The sequence below is a fragment of the Schistocerca nitens genome, chromosome 3 (assembly GCF_023898315.1).
Source record: "Schistocerca nitens isolate TAMUIC-IGC-003100 chromosome 3, iqSchNite1.1, whole genome shotgun sequence".
Lineage (NCBI taxonomy): Eukaryota > Metazoa > Arthropoda > Insecta > Orthoptera > Acrididae > Schistocerca > Schistocerca nitens.
Window position 1 is genome coordinate 601,616,765 of NC_064616.1, and position 21,422 is coordinate 601,638,186.

Sequence of the window (21,422 nt, forward strand, 5' to 3'; positions counted from 1 at the left end):
TATTAAATGATTGCTTATTTGCAGTTGTTAAGTGATCTTTTATGTAAAATGTTCTTCTAAACAGTGGTGGAGAAGTGTTTAACTTGGAAGTGTGTTGTTGTCAGAGACCTACGTAGTTTTGGTGGGAAAGGGATAGGAATGGTAAATGTGGTCCCTTGCTGCTGTCTCATCATTGTATTGTAACACCATATAATTGTGTTGTAGTCACTTGGTTATGAATTAATGAATAACCAGAAAGTTATTTCATTTCTCTGATTGTTAATTGTGTTACTGATAAACAAAATAAGAGGTATAGACTGTCTGTAAACCGAAAAGTGAGCAGCGCTTGTGGTGGGGAAGTTGCCTTTCCCAAAGAACACTCCATCTGTCATACGGGATGACTAAAAATCAACTTTCTCTTTATCAGTGTAGAACAGTGTGCAGAGATTTACATAGATTCTGTCCTTACACATTTCTTGTGTTAGTATTATTTGTAACTCATATCTGCATTGCAAGTAGTGTTAATATATTGTGTAAAAAAATAAAGATCCCCTGGAATGTCTGTGCTGTATGTTGCTGGTGATTCACAGGCGTGATGTGGAGCGGCGGTATCAATTTTTGAAACATCCTGTAATTACTTCTTTTGGTGTAGTATGGTAATAGTGAGGAATCACCTCCTCACTCTTCAGTTTGCAGATGTATGGAGGAGAAAAGTGCATGACCACAATCTGGCGACCTACCTTCCCTCGCAGTTCTACCTCCTCCACCCTCCTGCCCCCCCCCCCCCCCCCACCCCCCCGCCTCCCTTTTCACCCTGTTATGCCCTCAGAGCACAACTTGATCCCTTAATATGACTTTACTGCATTTAGATGTGATACCAACATTCCATATTTGTTTCTGACGCACTTCATTTAAAATAAATGTTAACCTTATACCATTAAAACACTATTTTTAATAATCTGCGATTTTTACATCCCCTGCAGCACAGAAATTAGTACTCCTACAGAAAAAATTAATACAACCTTTTTTTGTAGAAAATTTAATATAGTTTAATTTGATACAGGACAATATTTTCATTAGAAGGCACAATTTTTGTTACTCAAGAAAAAGATAAAAAATTTCACCTTTAAATACCCACCCCGCACCCCACCGCTCACACCCCATCGGTCAGGATTCTTGGTACGTTTATTTACAGAAATAGTACCAATTCACAGGTGGATCAGTTGTTAAGTAAATAATTTAGAAGTGAATGAGACTACCCACCAAATAGCAGAAGTATTTAATTGTCAACAGACACTTATGAAGGAGAAAAACTTGCTGGATTTCAGAGTGAATCCTTTGTTGAGCTAGAGCACAAAACACACGCACGCACATGCATGCGCACGCGATTAAGGGCGCACATGCATGCCAATATCCAGTAGCTATAAATCTGACAGTGACTACAAAAACATAAGTGCAGTGATATATGAAGTATTATTTCAAGGGATATAATAGCACTTAATTGTTAATTTACAGGAAGGATTCAGGAGAAAATGATAAATTGGTATTTGAACTGGCGTATATGATGCCAGCAGATATGGCACATAAAGAAATTGTAACTGTTCAAGAGACAAAGGATGATATTCTTGATACTTCCACACTGACTGAAATCGGTTCCCTTGATTCGGACAGCACATCAGGAATTGGTACGTACTGATATGATATGCAGATGCTGTTTATTACTTGTTTTCTCTCTCTCCTTTTTTTTTTTTTTTTTTTTTTTTTTTTTTTTTTTTTTTTTTTTTTTTCTTCCCCTCCCTTAGTTCTCCAACAATTTCTTGGTTTGTTTGTGGATTTCTCTGCACAAAATGGTTGGGCATTTGCTGCAGCACCCCGATGTCTAATTATTTGAATATAAGAATTTGTCAAGGTTAATTTTGGGCATAAAAAGGATCATCCTTTTTATTTACTAGAATTTTTCATGCATATCATACAATAGGCCTATTTTGGCAGTGTTGCCATTGTAAAGTGCAACTGCAAACTTTACAGTTTGTAAATTTCATTTACTTTCTTGATATTTGTGTGGGGATTTTATTGTAGATTATACTTACATGTAACTGGGCGAGGCATATATTTTGCATCGTTGATTAATCCTTCTGGCAGTTGTTGCACTTTTATGATGGTGAAATAGCTGTGTAGTAAATTGAGTGGTAGTTGACAGTTTTCAATGGTGCTGTATGTTTACAGATTTTTTTAATTTTTTTATTATTATTTTTTTATTTTTTTAAATAGTGATAGCAATCAGTCGATTCTCTTTATGCATTTAAAAAATCAAAACCATAAAGTCAACAAAATTGAAATTGCACTTCAAATCTTACATACAATACCAGAAGGACGCACCATGAACATAGTGGAAGGATTGAAAATTTATATAAACGTGTAAAATTATCCACACAACAATTAAACGAACAGACTGACTTCAAACACAAATATTACGTAAAAAATTTTATTGACATTCTGGAACATGAGAGTGGGTAAAAAATAAACAACTAAATTATCTTTAGCTCTAACAATACCACTGACAAAGCTATAACCACTTTGTTAACATACAGCATCATTGAGAACTGTCAACTAGCAGTCAAATTACTACATGACTTTATTTTACCATCATCAAAAGTGTGACAGTAGACAAAAAGATTCATCAATGATACAATATGTAAAGTCTCACTAGTCTAGATGTAAGTGTACAGGTACAGTTAACGCCACATATAAATATTGCAAAAGTAAATGAAATTTACAAACTGTAATGTTAGCAGGTGTACTTGACAATGACAATGCTGCCAAAATAGCCATGTGGCACAAAATGAAAACAGGAACTAGACAAATATTATATGTTGGCAGTGCTAACTTGTACTTTGCTGTCACTTACATCCTATCGTATTCTTTCTTTGGTGTTCAGTTACATGTCCTGATGTTTGAATTGCCACATATATTGATAATATTTTTCAGAATCATTTCAGTAGATAGTACATTGCTTGTGCATTAAGCAGAATGTAATTTTGTATGTCCATCCAGATACACAATGTAAGTAAGTAAAGCTTTACAAATAAACAAAATTCAACATAATAGATAACATCAGAGGCAGTATCAAAACGTGTGAGAGGAGTTGTCTGGAACAGTGCACTATCATGAAATATTTGCTTGGCATGTTAAAATGGAGGTTAGTAATAGGTTTGTCCCCCCTGCAGGTCCGAGGTTTAGAATAGGCCCGAGGTATTCCTGCCTGTCATAAGAGGCGACTAAAAGGAGTCTCTCATTTTTCAGCCTTTATGTGATGGTCCCCTGTAGGGTTTGACCTCCATTCTTCAAAATTTTCCTGAACAGTGAGCCAATTGAAAAAGAGTGCCTTACATGGTGCATCATGTCCATGCAGTGAGACCTATCGCATCCTTCGTCAACGTGAATCTGGACTTCTGCTCATTCTGCAACTGTTGGGTGAGGTCACCCTTCTGGGTCCATATTTTTCCATCAACTGTGGAGTATTGTTTTCTACACTGACAATGATAATGGATTTGTTTGCTTGGTTGCACCTGATATCGAGCACGGTAACCAGTCCTTTGTGGTAGGGCCACCATGTACCCTGTTGGTTGTAGCCCCTGACCACAGATGGATCGCTCTGCTGATGCCTGCACCATTAACTTCCTATGTATGCCAAGTAGTAGATGCCCATCACTCTGGGGCATCGGGTCTCCTGGCAATGGCCATCCTGCCAGGTGGCCTTTGCTGCGGCTGGATAGTGCCCGTGGCAAGGGCCCCTGATTGGAGTGGGCGGCATAAGGCAGATGACATGCGATGAAGCGTAGTACATCATCTCTTGCTGGTGGTCAAACACTAGCAGTCTAAGCGTTCACAGGCTCAATTTAATGCACAGAAGTATGACCCCATATCATTCCCGTCCCTGGACACACCATGGGAGGAACAACAGGCTAGGGATGGCAGCAGCTCTTATTCAGCCTGGTACCTTGTCTCTTTGAGAGCTCATGGGGTATATTTCATGATGATGAAGCCTCAGTTTTTGTTGAGCTTTTAGAGGACAAGTTCAGGGAGATGGAGCGCTATTCCAAAATGAGATCTGTGTCAGTCTTGATCAAAACAGCATCTTCTGCCCAGTCATGGGTGTTACTTGCTTGTGACAAGGTGGGAGATGTTTCTGTAACCATCACGCCCAATAAGAGCTTAAATATGGTCCAGTGTGTCATATTCCACAGGGACCTTCTTTTGAAGTCTGACAATGAGCTGTGCACCAATTTAGAGTGGCGAGGTGTACATTTTGTTCGGTGTGTACAATGGGATCCGAGGGATAATCAGGTTGCCACCTGTGCCTTCATCTTGGCCTTCGAGGGTGATACGTTACCTGAGAAGGTCAAGGTGATGGTCTACCACTGTGATGTAAATGCGATGCTTTAAATGCTGGAAGTTTGGCCATACGTCTTCCAGCATCACACTTAAAGATTGCAGACGCCCATCACATCCCAATACTCTGTGCCCCGCCTCCCACCTGTGTCAACTGCAGAGAGCACCATTCACCTTGCCCGCCTGACTGCAGGATTCTCCATAAAGAAAGGAAAATCGTGGAGTACAAGACCCTGGACTGACTGACCTAAACTGAGGCTTAGAGAAAATTTGAACGCCTACATCCTGTATGTATGACATTGTCATACGCCACCGCTACATCAGTTCGAGCCCCCGTCACCTCTCTCAGCCCCCGTCACCTCTCTCAGCCCCCGTCACCTCTCTCAGCCCCCGTCACCTCTCTCAGCCCCCGTCACCTCTCTCAGCCCCCGTCACCTCTCTCAGCCCCCGTCACCTCTCTCAGCCCCCGTCACCTCTCTCAGCCCCCGTCACCTCTCTCAGCCCCCGTCACCTCTCTCAGCCCCCGTCACCTCTCTCAGCCCCCGTCACCTCTCTCAGCCCCCGTCACCTCTCTCAGCCCCCGTCACCTCTCTCAGCCCCCGTCACCTCTCTCAGCCCCCGTCACCTCTCTCAGCCCCCGTCACCTCTCTCAGCCCCCGTCACCTCTCTCAGCCCCCGTCACCTCTCTCAGCCCCCGTCACCTCTCTCAGCCCCCGTCACCTCTCTCAGCCCCCGTCACCTCTCTCAGCCCCCGTCACCTCTCTCAGCCCCCGTCACCTCTCTCAGCCCCCGTCACCTCTCTCAGCCCCCGTCACCTCTCTCAGCCCCCGTCACCTCTCTCAGCCCCCGTCACCTCTCTCAGCCCCCGTCACCTCTCTCAGCCCCCGTCACCTCTCTCAGCCCCCGTCACCTCTCTCAGCCCCCGTCACCTCTCTCAGCCCCCGTCACCTCTCTCAGCCCCCGTCACCTCTCTCAGCCCCCGTCACCTCTCTCAGCCCCCGTCACCTCTCTCAGCCCCCGTCACCTCTCTCAGCCCCCGTCACCTCTCTCAGCCCCCGTCACCTCTCTCAGCCCCCGTCACCTCTCTCAGCCCCCGTCACCTCTCTCAGCCCCCGTCACCTCTCTCAGCCCCCGTCACCTCTCTCAGCCCCCGTCACCTCTCTCAGCCCCCGTCACCTCTCTCAGCCCCCGTCACCTCTCTCAGCCCCCGTCACCTCTCTCAGCCCCCGTCACCTCTCTCAGCCCCCGTCACCTCTCTCAGCCCCCGTCACCTCTCTCAGCCCCCGTCACCTCTCTCAGCCCCCGTCACCTCTCTCAGCCCCCGTCACCTCTCTCAGCCCCCGTCACCTCTCTCAGCCCCCGTCACCTCTCTCAGCCCCCGTCACCTCTCTCAGCCCCCGTCACCTCTCTCAGCCCCCGTCACCTCTCTCAGCCCCCGTCACCTCTCTCAGCCCCCGTCACCTCTCTCAGCCCCCGTCACCTCTCTCAGCCCCCGTCACCTCTCTCAGCCCCCGTCACCTCTCCCAGCCCCCGTCACCTCTCTCAGCCCCCGTCACCTCTCTCAGCCCCCGTCACCTCTCTCAGCCCCCGTCACCTCTCTCAGCCCCCGTCACCTCTCTCAGCCCCCGTCACCTCTCTCAGCCCCCGTCACCTCTCTCAGCCCCCGTCACCTCTCTCAGCCCCCGTCACCTCTCTCAGCCCCCGTCACCTCTCTCAGCCCCCGTCACCTCTCTCAGCCCCCGTCACCTCTCTCAGCCCCCGTCACCTCTCTCAGCCCCCGTCACCTCTCTCAGCCCCCGTCACCTCTCTCAGCCCCCGTCACCTCTCTCAGCCCCCGTCACCTCTCTCAGCCCCCGTCACCTCTCTCAGCCCCCGTCACCTCTCTCAGCCCCCGTCACCTCTCTCAGCCCCCGTCACCTCTCTCAGCCCCCGTCACCTCTCTCAGCCCCCGTCACCTCTCTCAGCCCCCGTCACCTCTCTCAGCCCCCGTCACCTCTCTCAGCCCCCGTCACCTCTCTCAGCCCCCGTCACCTCTCTCAGCCCCCGTCACCTCTCTCAGCCCCCGTCACCTCTCTCAGCCCCCGTCACCTCTCTCAGCCCCCGTCACCTCTCTCAGCCCCCGTCACCTCTCTCAGCCCCCGTCACCTCTCTCAGCCCCCGTCACCTCTCTCAGCCCCCGTCACCTCTCTCAGCCCCCGTCACCTCTCTCAGCCCCCGTCACCTCTCTCAGCCCCCGTCACCTCTCTCAGCCCCCGTCACCTCTCTCAGCCCCCGTCACCTCTCTCAGCCCCCGTCACCTCTCTCAGCCCCCGTCACCTCTCTCAGCCCCCGTCACCTCTCTCAGCCCCCGTCACCTCTCTCAGCCCCCGTCACCTCTCTCAGCCCCCGTCACCTCTCTCAGCCCCCGTCACCTCTCTCAGCCCCCGTCACCTCTCTCAGCCCCCGTCACCTCTCTCAGCCCCCGTCACCTCTCTCAGCCCCCGTCACCTCTCTCAGCCCCCGTCACCTCTCTCAGCCCCCGTCACCTCTCTCAGCCCCCGTCACCTCTCTCAGCCCCCGTCACCTCTCTCAGCCCCCGTCACCTCTCTCAGCCCCCGTCACCTCTCTCAGCCCCCGTCACCTCTCTCAGCCCCCGTCACCTCTCTCAGCCCCCGTCACCTCTCTCAGCCCCCGTCACCTCTCTCAGCCCCCGTCACCTCTCTCAGCCCCCGTCACCTCTCTCAGCCCCCGTCACCTCTCTCAGCCCCCGTCACCTCTCTCAGCCCCCGTCACCTCTCTCAGCCCCCGTCACCTCTCTGCTACGGCAACTGTTAAGCTTTACACCTGCTTTCTTCATTGCCCTCCAGGAAACCTAGTTCCTGGCAATGCGGCCCCCTGCTCTCCAGGGCTGTAAGGGATATTACAGGAACCATAGCAACTATAATAGAGTGACAGGCGGAGTTTGCATTTATGTCCTAAAATCAGTCTGTAGTGAACCTGTGCCACTTCAAACCCCTTTTGAAGATGTGGCTGTCAGAATAAGGACGACACAGGAAATATCTGTCTGCAATGTATATCTACCTCCAGATGGTGCAGTATCCCTGAATGTATTAACTGCATTGAGTGATCAATTCCCTGAATCTTTCCTACTTTTGGGAGATTGTAATGCCCATAACCACTTGTGGGGTGGTACTGTGCTTACTGGATGAGGCAGAGATGTCGAAACTTTACTGTCTCTACTCAATCTCGGCCTCTTAAATACTGGGGCCGCCACACATTTCATTGTGGTTCGTGGTAGTTACTCAGCCATTGATTTATCAATTTGCAGCTCAGCACTTCTCCCCTCTGTCCACCGGAGAGCATATGACGACTTGTGTGGTAGTGAACACTTCCTCATCTTCCTGTCACTGCCCCGGCATCAGGCCCATGGACGCCTGCCCGGATGGGCTTTAAACAAGTCGGACTGGGAAACTTTTCAGCTCTGCTGTCACCAATGTATCTCCCCAACACGGGAACATCAATGTGATGGTTGAGCAGGTGACTACAACAATCCTTTCTGCAGCAGAAAATGTGATCCGTCGCTCTTTAGGGTGCCCCCGGCGAAAGGCAGTCCCTTGGTAATCACTGGAAGTCGCTGAAGCAATGAAGGAGCATTGGCGAGCTTTATAGCAGCATAAGCAGCTCCCTTCCCTGGTGCTCCTCATTGCCTTTAAACAGCTCCGTGCCCGCGTTTGCCAACTTATTAAACGACGGAAGCAGAAGTGTTGGGAGAGATATGTCTAGTCAATTGGTTGCCATACGTCACCTTCCCAAGTCTGGGCAAGGATCAAACATGTTTTTGGGTACCAGAACCCAACAGGTGTTCCCAGTGTTAACATAAAGGGTGTGTTATCTACCGACGCAATTGCGATTGCCAAGCACTTGGCTTAGCGCTGTGCTCGAGCCTCTGCATCGGAGAATTACCCCCCCAGCCTTTTGCACTCTCAAACGGCGGCTGGAAGGGAAAGTCCTCTCATTCACTACACACCACAGTGAATCCTATAACGCCCCATTTATAGAGTGGGAGAACCTCAGTGCCCTTGCACATTGCCCTGACACTGCTCCTGGGCCAAATCAGATCCATAGTCAGATGATAAAACATCTCTCATCTGACTACTAGTGACATCTCCTCGTCATCTTCAACCGGATCTGGTGCGATGGCATCTTTCCATCGCAGTGGCTGGAGAGCACCATCGTTCCGGTGCTCAAACCTGGTAAAAACCCACTTGATGTGGATAGCTATTGGCCCATCAGCCTCGCAAATGTTCTTTGTAAGCTGCTGGAACGTATGGTGTGTCGGCGGTTGGGTTCGATCCTAGAGTCGTGACCTACTGGCTCCGTGTCAGGGCAGCTTTCGCCAGGGTCACTCTACCACTGATAATCTTGTGTCCCTCGAGTCTGCCATCCGGACAGCCTCTTCCAGTCGCCATCACCTGGTTGCCATCTCTTTTGATTTACGAAAAGCGTATGACACGCCCTGGCGACATCATATCCTTGCCACATTATATGAGTTGGGTCTCTGAGGCCCGCTCCTGATTTTTATCCATAATTTTCAGTCGCTTCGTACTTTCCATGTCCAAGTTGGTGCCTCCCATAGTTCCCCCCCATATCCAGGAGACTGGGGTCACGCAGGGTTCAGTATTGAGGTATCTCTATTTTTAGTGTCCATTGACGGTCTAGCAGCAGCTGTAGGGCCGGCTGTCTCACCTCTTCTGTACGCAGATGACTTCTGCATTTTGTTCTGCTCCACCAGTACTGGTGTTGCTGAGCAGCGCCTACAGGGATCCATCCACAAGGTGCAGTTGTGAGTTCTAGCCCACGGTTTCCAGTTTTCAGCCACAAAGTCATGTGTTATGCACTTCTGGCAGCATCGTACCGTTCATCTGGAACCAGAACGTTACCTTAATATCGATCCACTCACTGTAGTGGAGACATATCGATTCTTAGGACTGGTTTTCGATGCCCAATTGACTTGGCTTTCTTCGTCAGCTTAAGTGGAAGTGCTGGCAGCACCTCAGTGCCCCCCGCTACCTGAGCCACACCAACTGGGGTACAGACCACTCTATGCTGCTGCAGCTCTACAGAGCCCTTGTTCAATCCCGCCTTGACTATGGGAGTCTGGTTTATAGTTCGGTGGCGCCCTAAGCGTTTCGTTTACTCGACCCAGTGCACCACCGTGGCACTCGCACACATTTGTAGTTCTCCTGCACATCTGAATTACCGTCTCCTTTTCCCACCCGCAGCAGTTCATCTCCCGCATCAGCAGCCCGGGTCAGGGCTTCCAATTGCAGTTCGTGTCCGATCCCTTTTTTCCCAACTGGAGTCCTTGCCTTTACCACCTATACTTGAGGTCCATTCACGTACATCTCCTTGATGTACACCTAGGCCGCGACTTCACCTGGACCATTCACATGGCTCTCTGCTGCCACTTCCTCTCAATTCTTGAACTGTACCAAGGCCATGAAGTGGTTTACACTGACGGCTCGATGACTGATGATCACGTCGGCTTTGCATATGTCCATGGAGGAGATATTGAACAGCATTCCTTGCCTGATGGCTGCAGTGTTTTCACTGCCGAGCTGGTGGCTATATCTCGTGTTCTTGAACACATCCGTTCATGCCCTGGGGAGTCGCATCTTCTGTGTACTGACACCTTGAGTGCATACAAGCTATCGACCAGTGCTACCCTCGTCATCCTTTGGTAGCGACCATCCAGGAGTCCATCTATGCCTTGAACGGTACAGTCATTCAGTGGTGTTTGTCTGGGACTCCAGGTCAAATCTGAATCCCAGGCAACGAACTTGCCGACAGGCTGGCCAAACAGGCTACACGGAAACCGCTTATGAAGATCAGCTTCTCTGCAACTGACTTGCGTTCAGTACTATGCCACAAGGTTTTGCGGCTTTGGGAGACGGAATGGCATAACCTCAGTACGCACAACAAACTGTGTGCCATTAAGGAGACTACGAATGTGTGGAAGACCTCCACGCGGGCCTCTCGCAGGGACTCTGTGGTTCTCTGTCGGCTCCGCATTGGCCACTCTTGGGTGACACAGCTATCTCCTGTGTCATGATGACCCATGTCAGTGTTGGTGCAGGACCCGGCTGACAGTGGCCCATATCTTGGTGAGCTGTCCTCCTTTGGCTGCCCTGCGACAGACTCTTGAGTTACCGAACTCATTGTCATTCATTTCAGCCGACAACACCTCATCGGCTAATTTAATTTTACGTTTTATACGTGATGGTGGGTTTTATCATTCTATATAACTTTTCACGCATGTCCTTTGCCCCTTTTTGTTCTCCACCTTAATTCATTTAGGCCGGATGTTTTAATGTGTCACAGAGTGGCTGGCTTTTCCTTTTTATTCTCGTTGTCAGCCAGCCACGGTCATCTGCTCTCTTGTTTTTATCCCTTCTACCTGTTTCTTGCTTCTCTCTGTGGTTTTCTTTTACTGTTTGGTCCATAGTAGTGTTGGTTGTACTTCCATCGTTCTTCTGGTTCTTCCATTCTCTTGTTATTGTGCTGTATGTCTCCTTTATTTTCTTCTTTCCCATGTGTAATTATTTTACCGGGAACAAGGGACCGATGACCTCGCAGTTTGTTCCCCCCACCCCCTTTAAACAAACAAACCAACCAACCAATAGGTTTGTGGACAGAACATATTTACAGGTATATTACAAGGAGACAAAATGAAAATTATGAAATCCCCTAATGAATCTGTTTGCATTTAATGTGATTCTTCTGAAATAAATGTCTGAGGTTTAGTATTGGTATACTTTCGTTTCCCCACCCTTACCATTCTCACAACTCTGTCCCTGTTGTCCCCTACCTCCCTGCCACCACCACCACCACCACCACCCTGACCTCAACCCTCCTCCCCTTCTCCGTCTCCCCTCCCCCTCCCTACTGTGTACAAATATATATAAAGGTACTACAAATTTGTTCATTTAGTTATTGCAAAATTGTAAAATCTTCTGAATGTTCTAGTTTAACTTCTAGTGTGACAACACATTCGAATCTTTTTAATCACTTTCTAAACTTTGATTTTTGTTTGTTTTAGGTGAGGGTACAGGAACACAAACTCCACCAGATTTTTTTCCTATCAGTTTGCCACCACCAGTGATGAGAGATGAAGAATTGCAAAAAAATAAAGGATCTACACTAGTGAAAGAGACTTCCTCAATTACCACACACTCATCAGTTCAAACTCCATCTCATGGTCCAGGAATTATGAAAAAGTATCGTCAGAATGTTGCAATGCAGGCTATTCTCAAGAAAATGGACCAAGAATCTGTTAAAACAGCAGAAGCAAAGCAGGTAGGCACCTGAATATACAGGCTATCCCAAAACATGTTGAGTCCAAATCGTATACACAAGAGAGGATCCTAAACAGAGTGCATTGAGAAAAGAAACCAGTTGTCGGAAGTGAATTTTTAGTTTTTTATTGACTTACTTACACTATATGGAGGCAACGTTAACTTGTATCAGTTATTAAAAGTGAATACTGCCAGTCTTACTGCATGTGTTATAACAATATACAATATTTGTTTAAAAAATGGGGATTTTTGTTTGTTGGAAAGAATTTTATTTGTTTGGCTACATTAATGTTATACGTTCAAAATAGTCGCTGATAGATATTAAACACTTAGACCAGTGCGTTTTGGAAGCCCGCAAACACTTCTGGAACTTAATCTTTGGGTTAGCTTTTATCTCTCTTAATAATCTGTTTTAGTCTAACAGATGTGTGTCAAACAATGGCCTTTGAAGGTTTTATTTATTTTTAGGAACGGAAAAAGTCATGTGGGCTGTCTGAGGAATATGGAGGCTGGACCAGTATTGTTTTGTCACAAATTCAGGCTCCCTTTTTCTGTATTGCTTCACACAAATTTCATTGAATTTGTAAATAGTACTCATTGATCATTCAACCTTGTGGCAAGAACTCACAGTGTGCTATGCCTTTAAAATCGAAGGACACACATTGCATAACCTTCACATTTGACAGCACTTAGTGAGCTCGTTTCAGTGTTGGCCATCCAGAATGCTTCCACTGGAATGATTGAGACTTGCTCTAGGTGTCATACCCATAAATCCATGTTTCATCAAGAATTAAGGTCCATTTCAATGGTTCTGTATAGCTGTTGACTTCATCTAGCTACTTCTGAACAACTTAAAATCACCGCTGTTTTGTTCAGAATTCAACAATTTCGCAACACATTTTGCTGTCATACATCTTATACCAAAACATATGAAAAGTTTCCAGGGGTGGTCTAGTTCATATGCCAACATCATCAGTCTTTTACTGACTTCAAAACTCATAGACTCTTGTTTTTCTTATAGCAAACTCACCAAAAATAATATTTAACATTTTTAAAATTTTATTGCTCTTCATTCTATTCATATAGCAAAATGTAATACAGATTCTCTGAGTCATTTTATACAAAATATTAGTTGCCAATATTACCAAAACACATGTGACCTTTTTGACAGCTAACAACAGACTGAGTATCTGATGTGGTTTACACTATACAGGTACTTTTTAAATGTTTACGAACACGATGACAACAAACTCTCACAAATTGGATGAATAAAACACACACAATTATTTCACATACTGTTATTTTTGGACACGTCTAGTGTACGATATTGCCTTACTTTTTAAAATATCCCTACTGTTTGTTTTACAATGATACAGGCAACCATGACCAGTTCTTCCTTCTTTCTTGTAGGATTTTATACACACAAGAAATAATGTAACCGCTATGGGGGCGGGGAGGGGACACTGTGAACATCTCTCAATCAGGATTTAGAATCCTCCACTGTGTGTGTGTGTGTGTGTGTGTGTGTGTGTGTGTGACTTTCATCGTAAAGGTATAGTACACCATGTAAAACATATAAATATAAATGGTTTACAATGAAAAAACGTGTATAACCTGTGTGAATGTATTCTTTCCTGGGGTATCTGCATATTGAAGCTTTCGAGGTTCCAACAGGATAGTAGAGTTAAAACTGTATATATTTTTGGTTATAGTCATGTCCATCATTTACTAGCAGTCAACAGAAGAGTATGATACAAATTTGCAAGTCACAAAGTTTCAGTGTTGTTTCCATGTTTCTATTAATCACTTTCATCAATTATATCTTGGCCTTCATGTCCAGCAGAACATTATGTAGCGTAGCAACACTGCAGAAAGGGAAGGAATTTCGTAATCATTTCAGTAAATAACTTTTCTGCAGTTACACTTTATTTCATCATAACTAAGTTAAACTTAAATAAAAACTGCTGCAGCTGTTATAAATCCTTTTATTAAAGCCACAACAGTTTTTTAATTTAAATTATATTGTCAAAGATATTGTCCTGACATATGTCATTCCTAGAGATAATGGGCAGAAGTTTAAACAAGGGGAGAGGATGAAACGATAGCCCCATAAGTTGTCAGGGGTTTACATCACTGCCTATAATCACTGCCAGTTTGAGTATATTGACTAAACAGGAAGGTCCTTCAAGGTTAGGTTTAAGGAACATGTTTCTGGTTCGGGTCCTGGTTCTGCCTCAAGTTCACATTTAACTGACTTGGGTCACTCAGTTTCTAGTATTAAATCTGGTCTTGCAATTTTGCATACAGAACACAAGGGTAATTTGTTTGACAGTCTTTTTGTTGTGTCTGCCTGCAGCTCAGATATCTGCACTGTGTGGTGAGTAGCAATCTGTCACTTTCATAATATTTTCCTTATTCCAGGATTTTCCATTGTCAGATTAAAATGTCAAATTTTTTTTTGTTTTTTCTGTATGTAATAAATATCTTTCTTTGCAGGTCACTTTTAAAACACCTACACCAGTTGGGTCAGACTCAGAAAAGAAAACCCAGAATAAACAGATAAAAGGATCCCAGGAAAAGCAAATTGCACAGCAGACACCAAGCAAAACCATAAGTATTGCAGTACACACTAGTAATGATAAGAATAAATCTGCAAATGCTTCAGATTCTGTAGGGAAAAATGTTACATTCACCCTTCATGGTAGTCAAGAAAATACACAGATACAGAAGGAGAAACTAAATGTTCCCGATAAAGTTCATTCACCTGCCATTAACTTTCAGGATAAGAATGCAGCACCACTGATCAAAATGGGGCAGGATACAGTCGCTGGGAGTGCATTTTTGGGGTCAACCTCATTTGGTTCACCCACTCCACAAGAGAAGAGCTTTACAGTTCCTGCCCAAAATTCACAGAAGAAGAGTGTAACATTCACTGATGAAAAAATTTTGTCATTTGCTGCCCAGGTGTTCCAGAATAGAGGTTTGGCGTATAAGGGCGCATTTTCTTCTCAGGTACAACAGAATAAAACCAGTCCATTGTCCTCTCCAGCTGTTCAGGACAAGGCATCACCATATGCCACCCAGGGAACTGACAATAAAACTAGCAGCACATATCCTGTAGCTAACATAAAAGAGAAGCCTATTACATACTCTGCAGTAGTCCAGCAAGAAGCAGCTAAACAACCTATTGCAGAAACGTCTACATGGATTTATAACAAAAATGCTATGCAGCCACCGCCTCCTCGAGATGTGCGTGGCCCTGTGGCACCGACCTCCCAAACCAGAACAGAATTGCCGGGAACACAGGTCTTCGGAGGAGTCGGGAGCTTTTCACAAGATATATTGAAAACTCCATTATTTAAGTTGCCCGACATACAAGAATTACGCAATACATCAGACAGTAATGTGTCGAGCCCACAACTGTATTCGTCGGGAAATGCTCTCGGAACAGAAATGCAGAAAATACCACAATCACAGTACTCTATGGAAATTAATAAAAGTGTGTATACTGGGCCAGATGTGAATACGAAACCAGACTTCACAAATGTTTCCAGTGTCGATTCTAGTCAGCTCCACATTCCCGCAGCCATAGGAAGTGAGCATAGTGCATTTCAGTCTCCAAGTGTAAATTTTGCACATCCACATTCTGGCTCTAGAAATTTTCCTGATCAATTGGGGAAAGTACGGCCACCTCCAGGTTACACTCTGGCTCATGTTCCACAGACACCTGTAAACTGGTGGAAGGAAGATGTTACACCTGCTTCTCCATTGACAACTTGGTGGAAGATGGATACGGCCTCGGGAAACAGATCAGTCTCACATCCTCCTGGAGATGACAGTACAGCCATACAGTACAGTCCTCTCGGATACGGAAGGCCACCATCACAACAGTTACCACTAAATCTTGGAAATGAAGGTTCTGGGAAAACAGACACTGGATATGGCAGCCACTTATGGAGTATGAGCTCACCTAGTTCATCTGTGGAGGTAAATCTGCATCACAAACTGGTTGGTGGCACTGGGCAGCAACAAGCCAGCTACACTACCAGTGGCCATCAGCAACCAACCTACTCAGCTTCAGGCCAGCAGCAGACCACTTACACAAGGCCTGATAACTCCCTCGCAGGAATGTTCACCTCTGACGTAAATATGCCAATGTTTGGCCCACGCGATACAACAGAACGAGGATTGTCGGAGGTAATTATTTAATAAATGCGCTATTCATACTTCATTAATTTTATATTATTAGAGCACTAAACATTTATCCAATATTTTGTTTTATGCAAGATATCACTACAGTATTAAGAGTTTTGCTTGCTAAGTCTTTGCATCTGATGGCATGATAAACAGGTGAGAAACTGGCACAGAATAGTATATTGTCTAAGACTTCTTTACCATGTTATCTTCCAGTCGTTAGTTAGTTAGGTTTTTTTTTTTCCAAAAGATAAAGCTGTTAATAAAACTGAGCATTCAACTCGATTCTGGTGGTATGCGAGAAAGGGGAGGCATGTGTGAGGCGGGAGAGGGGGGGCGGGGGGGGGGGGAGGTTAAATAGTAGAGGGAAACCAATTATCAGTTACAGTAAGCAGATTCAAATGGATGTATGTTGCAGTAGTTATGGAGAGATGGAGAGGCTTGCATAGGACAGACCAGCATGGAGAGTTGCTACAATTTCACAAGCCCTATTCTTCTGGTGCTGTTGGGTCCTTGCGTGTATGCCACATCCCTACAATCCCAACTACTCTTTTTCTGATACATTGACAATTCTTTGAGTCTGGATTAATTTTGTCTGTACTTACAGGATGGCGTAAATTATTTAATTCACGTTAAATGAGATGCATGCAATGAGGTGCATGCGAAACTCCAGGGCTGAAATGCACGTACGTGTGTGCGTGCGTGCATGCATGCATGCAACCTGATTAAGGATAAACACAGTTACAAACTAAAAAATAACTTCTAGCTGGAAGATTTCTAATAGTAAAAGTGAGAGGCTGGAAATAAAACGAATATCAGTTGGACTGACAATAATAAAACAAGTTGAGAGAAATGATCAGGTCAGTAAGTGGGTGAAGCCGGGGGAGTAGCTCCCTGGGGCTCCCTCCCACAACTGCTCCACCCCTGATCTCTTGTAGTCAAAGTTTTACAGAGGGGAACAGCACCCACTATTCGTTAGAGTGCTACCCCTAAAACAGAAGATACGGTGCACCAGACAAAGGTGGCAAACTTAATCTAAAAGCAATTAAAACGGAGGAAAAGAGTGATGACAGAGACAGCTGGCAAGAGTGTTAGGGTCAAGGGTCCCCAGATCCAGCACGCACAGGGAGACGCCGCAAGGGTGCACATTCTAAGTAAGTTAGACGGAAGTCCCAGCAGAGGCACATTACAACTGGTAGTCCCACCTGAGGGTGAGAGTGTTGATACTTCTAGTATGCTCAAAGAATATGTTACGATAGATGATTAGGAAAATGTCAGATGGCATTTTGGCAAGAAAACTGTCTATGGGACTAGTTCAGAAAGTGCCAGTGGCCAGTCTTACTGTACAATGATAGACTGGAGTCATACAATTTCAAAGCTGGAAGTACTGCTAGTCATTAATCTAGTGAACATTGTCCAATCAGGATGAGACCAGGGCCCAGTAAATATGGAGCAGAGTAGTGCAAACCCACACCTTGAGGTGTGAATAAGGAAGCAATGAGCATTAAGCTTTCACATGCACCTAGTTTTTAGTTAATGAATAGGAGGCAAGCACATCAATTTTTTATCAAGCAGGAATCCCAAAAATCAGGACTGAGCAGCAATGTCCAAGCACTGGGGATTCAAGTAGAGTTCTGGATCAGGATGGACAGTTGTACAACAACAGAAATGCACAACTCACGTTTCCATGGGTGAGAACTGGAGTCCCTGGGGGAGGGTCCAGGTAGAGGCCCTTCCGATGACAGCTTGGATCTGGCATGAAGGACTTTAAAGGGAAGCAGTAGTTGAGAAGAGTAGTAGCCAGTCCCCGATGTTTTTCTACAGGGTGTTAAGAAATTCCTGTAACAAAGTACAGCTATACCAAATGCAAAAGCCATTGACAGAGTGCAGGGGAGATGAGTGGTCGGATGGAAGTCACTAGCCCGTTGGTGGTGGTGAAGAGTGTACGACTCAGAACAGAGCTCTGTGGGACGATGTGTTCTTGAACCTATGAGGAACTGAGTGATGTATCAATTCCAACATGACAACAACCAATGAGGTACAAACAGATGATTTAAAATTCGCTACAGGAATTGTCGAAAGCTCCAGTAATGGAGGGTAATCAAAATGTGAGGGTACCAAGTAATGTTGTATGACCTACATTAGTAAATATAGAAAACTGTAATGAGGCGTTAGCTTTCAAAATCAATCTGATTGCCATTTCCAACCTAACAAGATGTTCACTTGTGGATTGTTAACAGACATTGAGTTTTTGCCTAATTTAACTCTCAAGTGGGTGTGGTGTTTTTTATAACACGAGTGGGTGTGCAGTGTACTTTGTACAAATGTAAAGAAAATAGCTTTCTTTATGTTATCAAGCTAAGTACATACGGGCAAAATCACAGTTTAATCTTAATTAATTAAACAATGATAAAATAAACTCACATCATATGAGCTAAATCACTGTTTAATTAAACAATAATAAACTAAACTTTCATTATATCACTCTGTTACCATGTACAAGTGTTAAACCACAGTAGTGACCCATTCGAAGCATTAAATAGAGCAACTGCATATCCCAAGCTAGTTCCACAATCCCACAATGACATAGTTGCCTACAAGATAATTATCAATCAAAAAAGCAAATGGCTGGGAGATCCTATAGCATTCACAATATGCCTCAAAGGAATCTATCCTTTGTGCATCTTGGGTAATGAATTAGCCAGACACCTTGCCTCATTGCTGCAACTTTTTGTTGGTGAAACAGATAACAACATTAAAAATTTATATCATTTCATTGACAAATTAAAGGAAATGCATGTGGGACAAGGTGATAGCCTTGTTTGTTATGATGGTGTGTCATTATTTAGCACGATTCCAGTAAACAAAGCTATCTTATGTATAGATGATATTTTTCCAGCAGATATTGTGGAGTTATTCAGACACTGCCTCACCATGACATATTTTCAATACAATAATGATATTTTACAGACAGATTGATGGGATGGCTGTGGGGAGTCCTCTTAGTCGAGCTGTTGCCAATTTGTTTATCAGGAACTTAATGAACAACAGGCATTGCACACTGCCAGAAAAAGACCAGCCTGGTGGTAATGCTATGTCAATTATATTTTCATAGCATGGACATGTGGAGCAGAGGAATTTGATGTCTTCCTAGTACATCTCATCAGTATCAGTCCAAAAATACAATTTACTATGGAGACAAGAATAACGGCCAGCTGAATTTCTTGGCTGTGTCTGTTATCAACGTGGGGATGGTCTGTTAAGCCATAGAGTATACAGAAAAGCCATGTGTACTGACCATTACCTGCATAAAGATTCTACCCACCACCCCAGACAAAAAAGAGGGGTGATTAAAACCTTGGTAGATAAGGTGCACAAAATTTGTGAACTGACTGACTTAGAAGATGAGCTTGAACATCTACAGCTGACATTCAAGAAGAATGGTTATTTTAACAAGGAGATAGATGGAATACTTTGCCCTAGGGAGATAATCAGGACTGTTGAGGAATATAAAATTACTTGTAGTTGGTACTACAAAAAGAATTGTTAACACCCGTCTTGAACACATGAGAAATTGCTGCCTAGGACATACTGTAAATGTGCCATAACAGAACATCTTTACCAAGAGGGTGATCATGAAATAAAATTCACTGAGACGAATGTCATATCGAAAACATAGCAGTATCATGTGCGTATTTATATAGAGGTTATTGAGACTTATAAACACCATAATAATTTTAACAGAAAAGAGGAAAGTGTTAAATCAGACAAAATTTAGATGTCAACATTGCAACATAAGAATGATGATGGATTACTTTCAATCGAGAATGTTGGCGATACCAGCAACAATCTCATAGCCGACATCAAATGATAAGACTCTGGTGCCCTGTACACTGCCTATATAATCAGCACTCCCTTGAGTTCTAGTTGCAGTTCGCCATTTTACCTCCAAAGATGTCTCCTGCAGTCGGAGAGGAAATGTTACGAGAATGTTTTATACATAGGCCACAGCCTAATAGCCCAGAAGTTTAAAATGATCGATTTATTGACAAATAGCAAACACGGATTCAGAAAATATTGTTCTTGTGAAACACAACTAGCTCATTATTGTCATTAAGTAGTGAGTGCTGTCAACAGTTGAAATCCAATTGACTCCATATTTTTACATTTCCAGAAGATTTTTGACACCATTCCTGAGGTAACTTCTAACCAAATTGCATGCCTACAGAATATCAACTCAGTTTTGAGACTGGGATATACTGTCAGAAAGGTCAAAGTTCATAGTAATTTACAGAAAGTCATTGAGTGAAACAGAATTAATATCTGGTTTTCCCCAATGAAATGTTATAGGTGCTCTCCTGTTCCTGTTCAACATAAAAGATGTAGGAGGCAATCTGATCAGCCCTCTTAGATTGTTTACAAAACATTAAAAGACAGCCTCAGATGATCAAAATGGTTTAGAGAAGATATCTGTGTGGTGCAAAAAAGTAGCAGTTGACTCTAAATAATGAAAATGGTGAAGTCATTTACATGAGTATTTAAAGGAAGCCACTAAGTTTCGGTTACACAATAAATCGCACAAATCTAGAAGTTGTAAAGTTAACTAAGTACTTAGGGATTATAGTTATTCATAACTTAAATTGGAATGATCACATAGATAATTTTGTGTGGAATGCAAACCAAAGACTGCAATTTAGTGGCATACACTTAAAGAATGTAACAGATCTACTAAAGGGATTGCTTACACTACACTTGTCAACCATCTTCTGGAGTACTGCTGTGTGGTGTGGGATCCACATCAGATAGGATTGATAGAGGAATCGAAAAAGTTCAAAGAAGGGCTCATTTTGTATTATCACGAAACAGGGGAGGGTGTGCCACAGATATGATACATGAATTGATGTGGCAGTCATTAAAACAAAGCCTCTTTTTTAAAATAAATAAATAAGAGAATTCAGAGCTCTCATGGAAAGATTTAAGTGTTCATTTTAATATATGTATAAGGCACACACATTCTTTACATATATACGTTCCATACAAACACAAAAGGAAAAAATCTGTGCATAAACCACAATTAAGGTATCACCTACTTGGAAATGTATTACAATCCAAACACCTGATAGGTGCAATGAACGGCTTGAAAATTCCATGTTAAGTCACAAAAAATAAGTATCTAATAATACATGAATGTAATGAAATTAAAGTGCATAAGTCCTCATTCATTCCTGTAACAAAGTACAAGAAGTCAAAACCAACCAAAAGCCTGAAGTAGTTCAGTACATAAGCCCTCCTTGACTCCTGTATTGAAGAAAGAGATGTCTTAAATCAGTGTAATAGTTAGAAGTGTATGCAAAATCACAGTCAATTGCCAGACAACAAAACAACATAGAGATATTCGTAATGTAATCATATAACAATTAAATTACTAATGTATAAAACACAAAAGGGGGGGGGGGGGAGATGTGCACAGGCAACCAGTACTAAAAATAATACTGAGAGTGATTGTGATTATATGCACAATAT

General features: G+C 44.1%; 1 protein-coding gene across 1 annotated transcript in view; it reads left to right on the plus strand.

Annotated features, from left to right (window-relative positions):
* LOC126248527 (nonsense-mediated mRNA decay factor SMG7-like) overlaps positions 1-21,422 on the plus strand; it is a 194,137-nt gene that overhangs the window by 156,355 nt on the left and 16,360 nt on the right. The window contains exons 18-20 of the mRNA XM_049949581.1: positions 1,495-1,664; positions 11,450-11,706; positions 14,202-15,902. Coding sequence (XP_049805538.1) covers positions 1,495-1,664; positions 11,450-11,706; positions 14,202-15,902 — 2,128 coding nt within the window. The remainder of the gene's footprint in view (positions 1-1,494; positions 1,665-11,449; positions 11,707-14,201; positions 15,903-21,422) is intronic.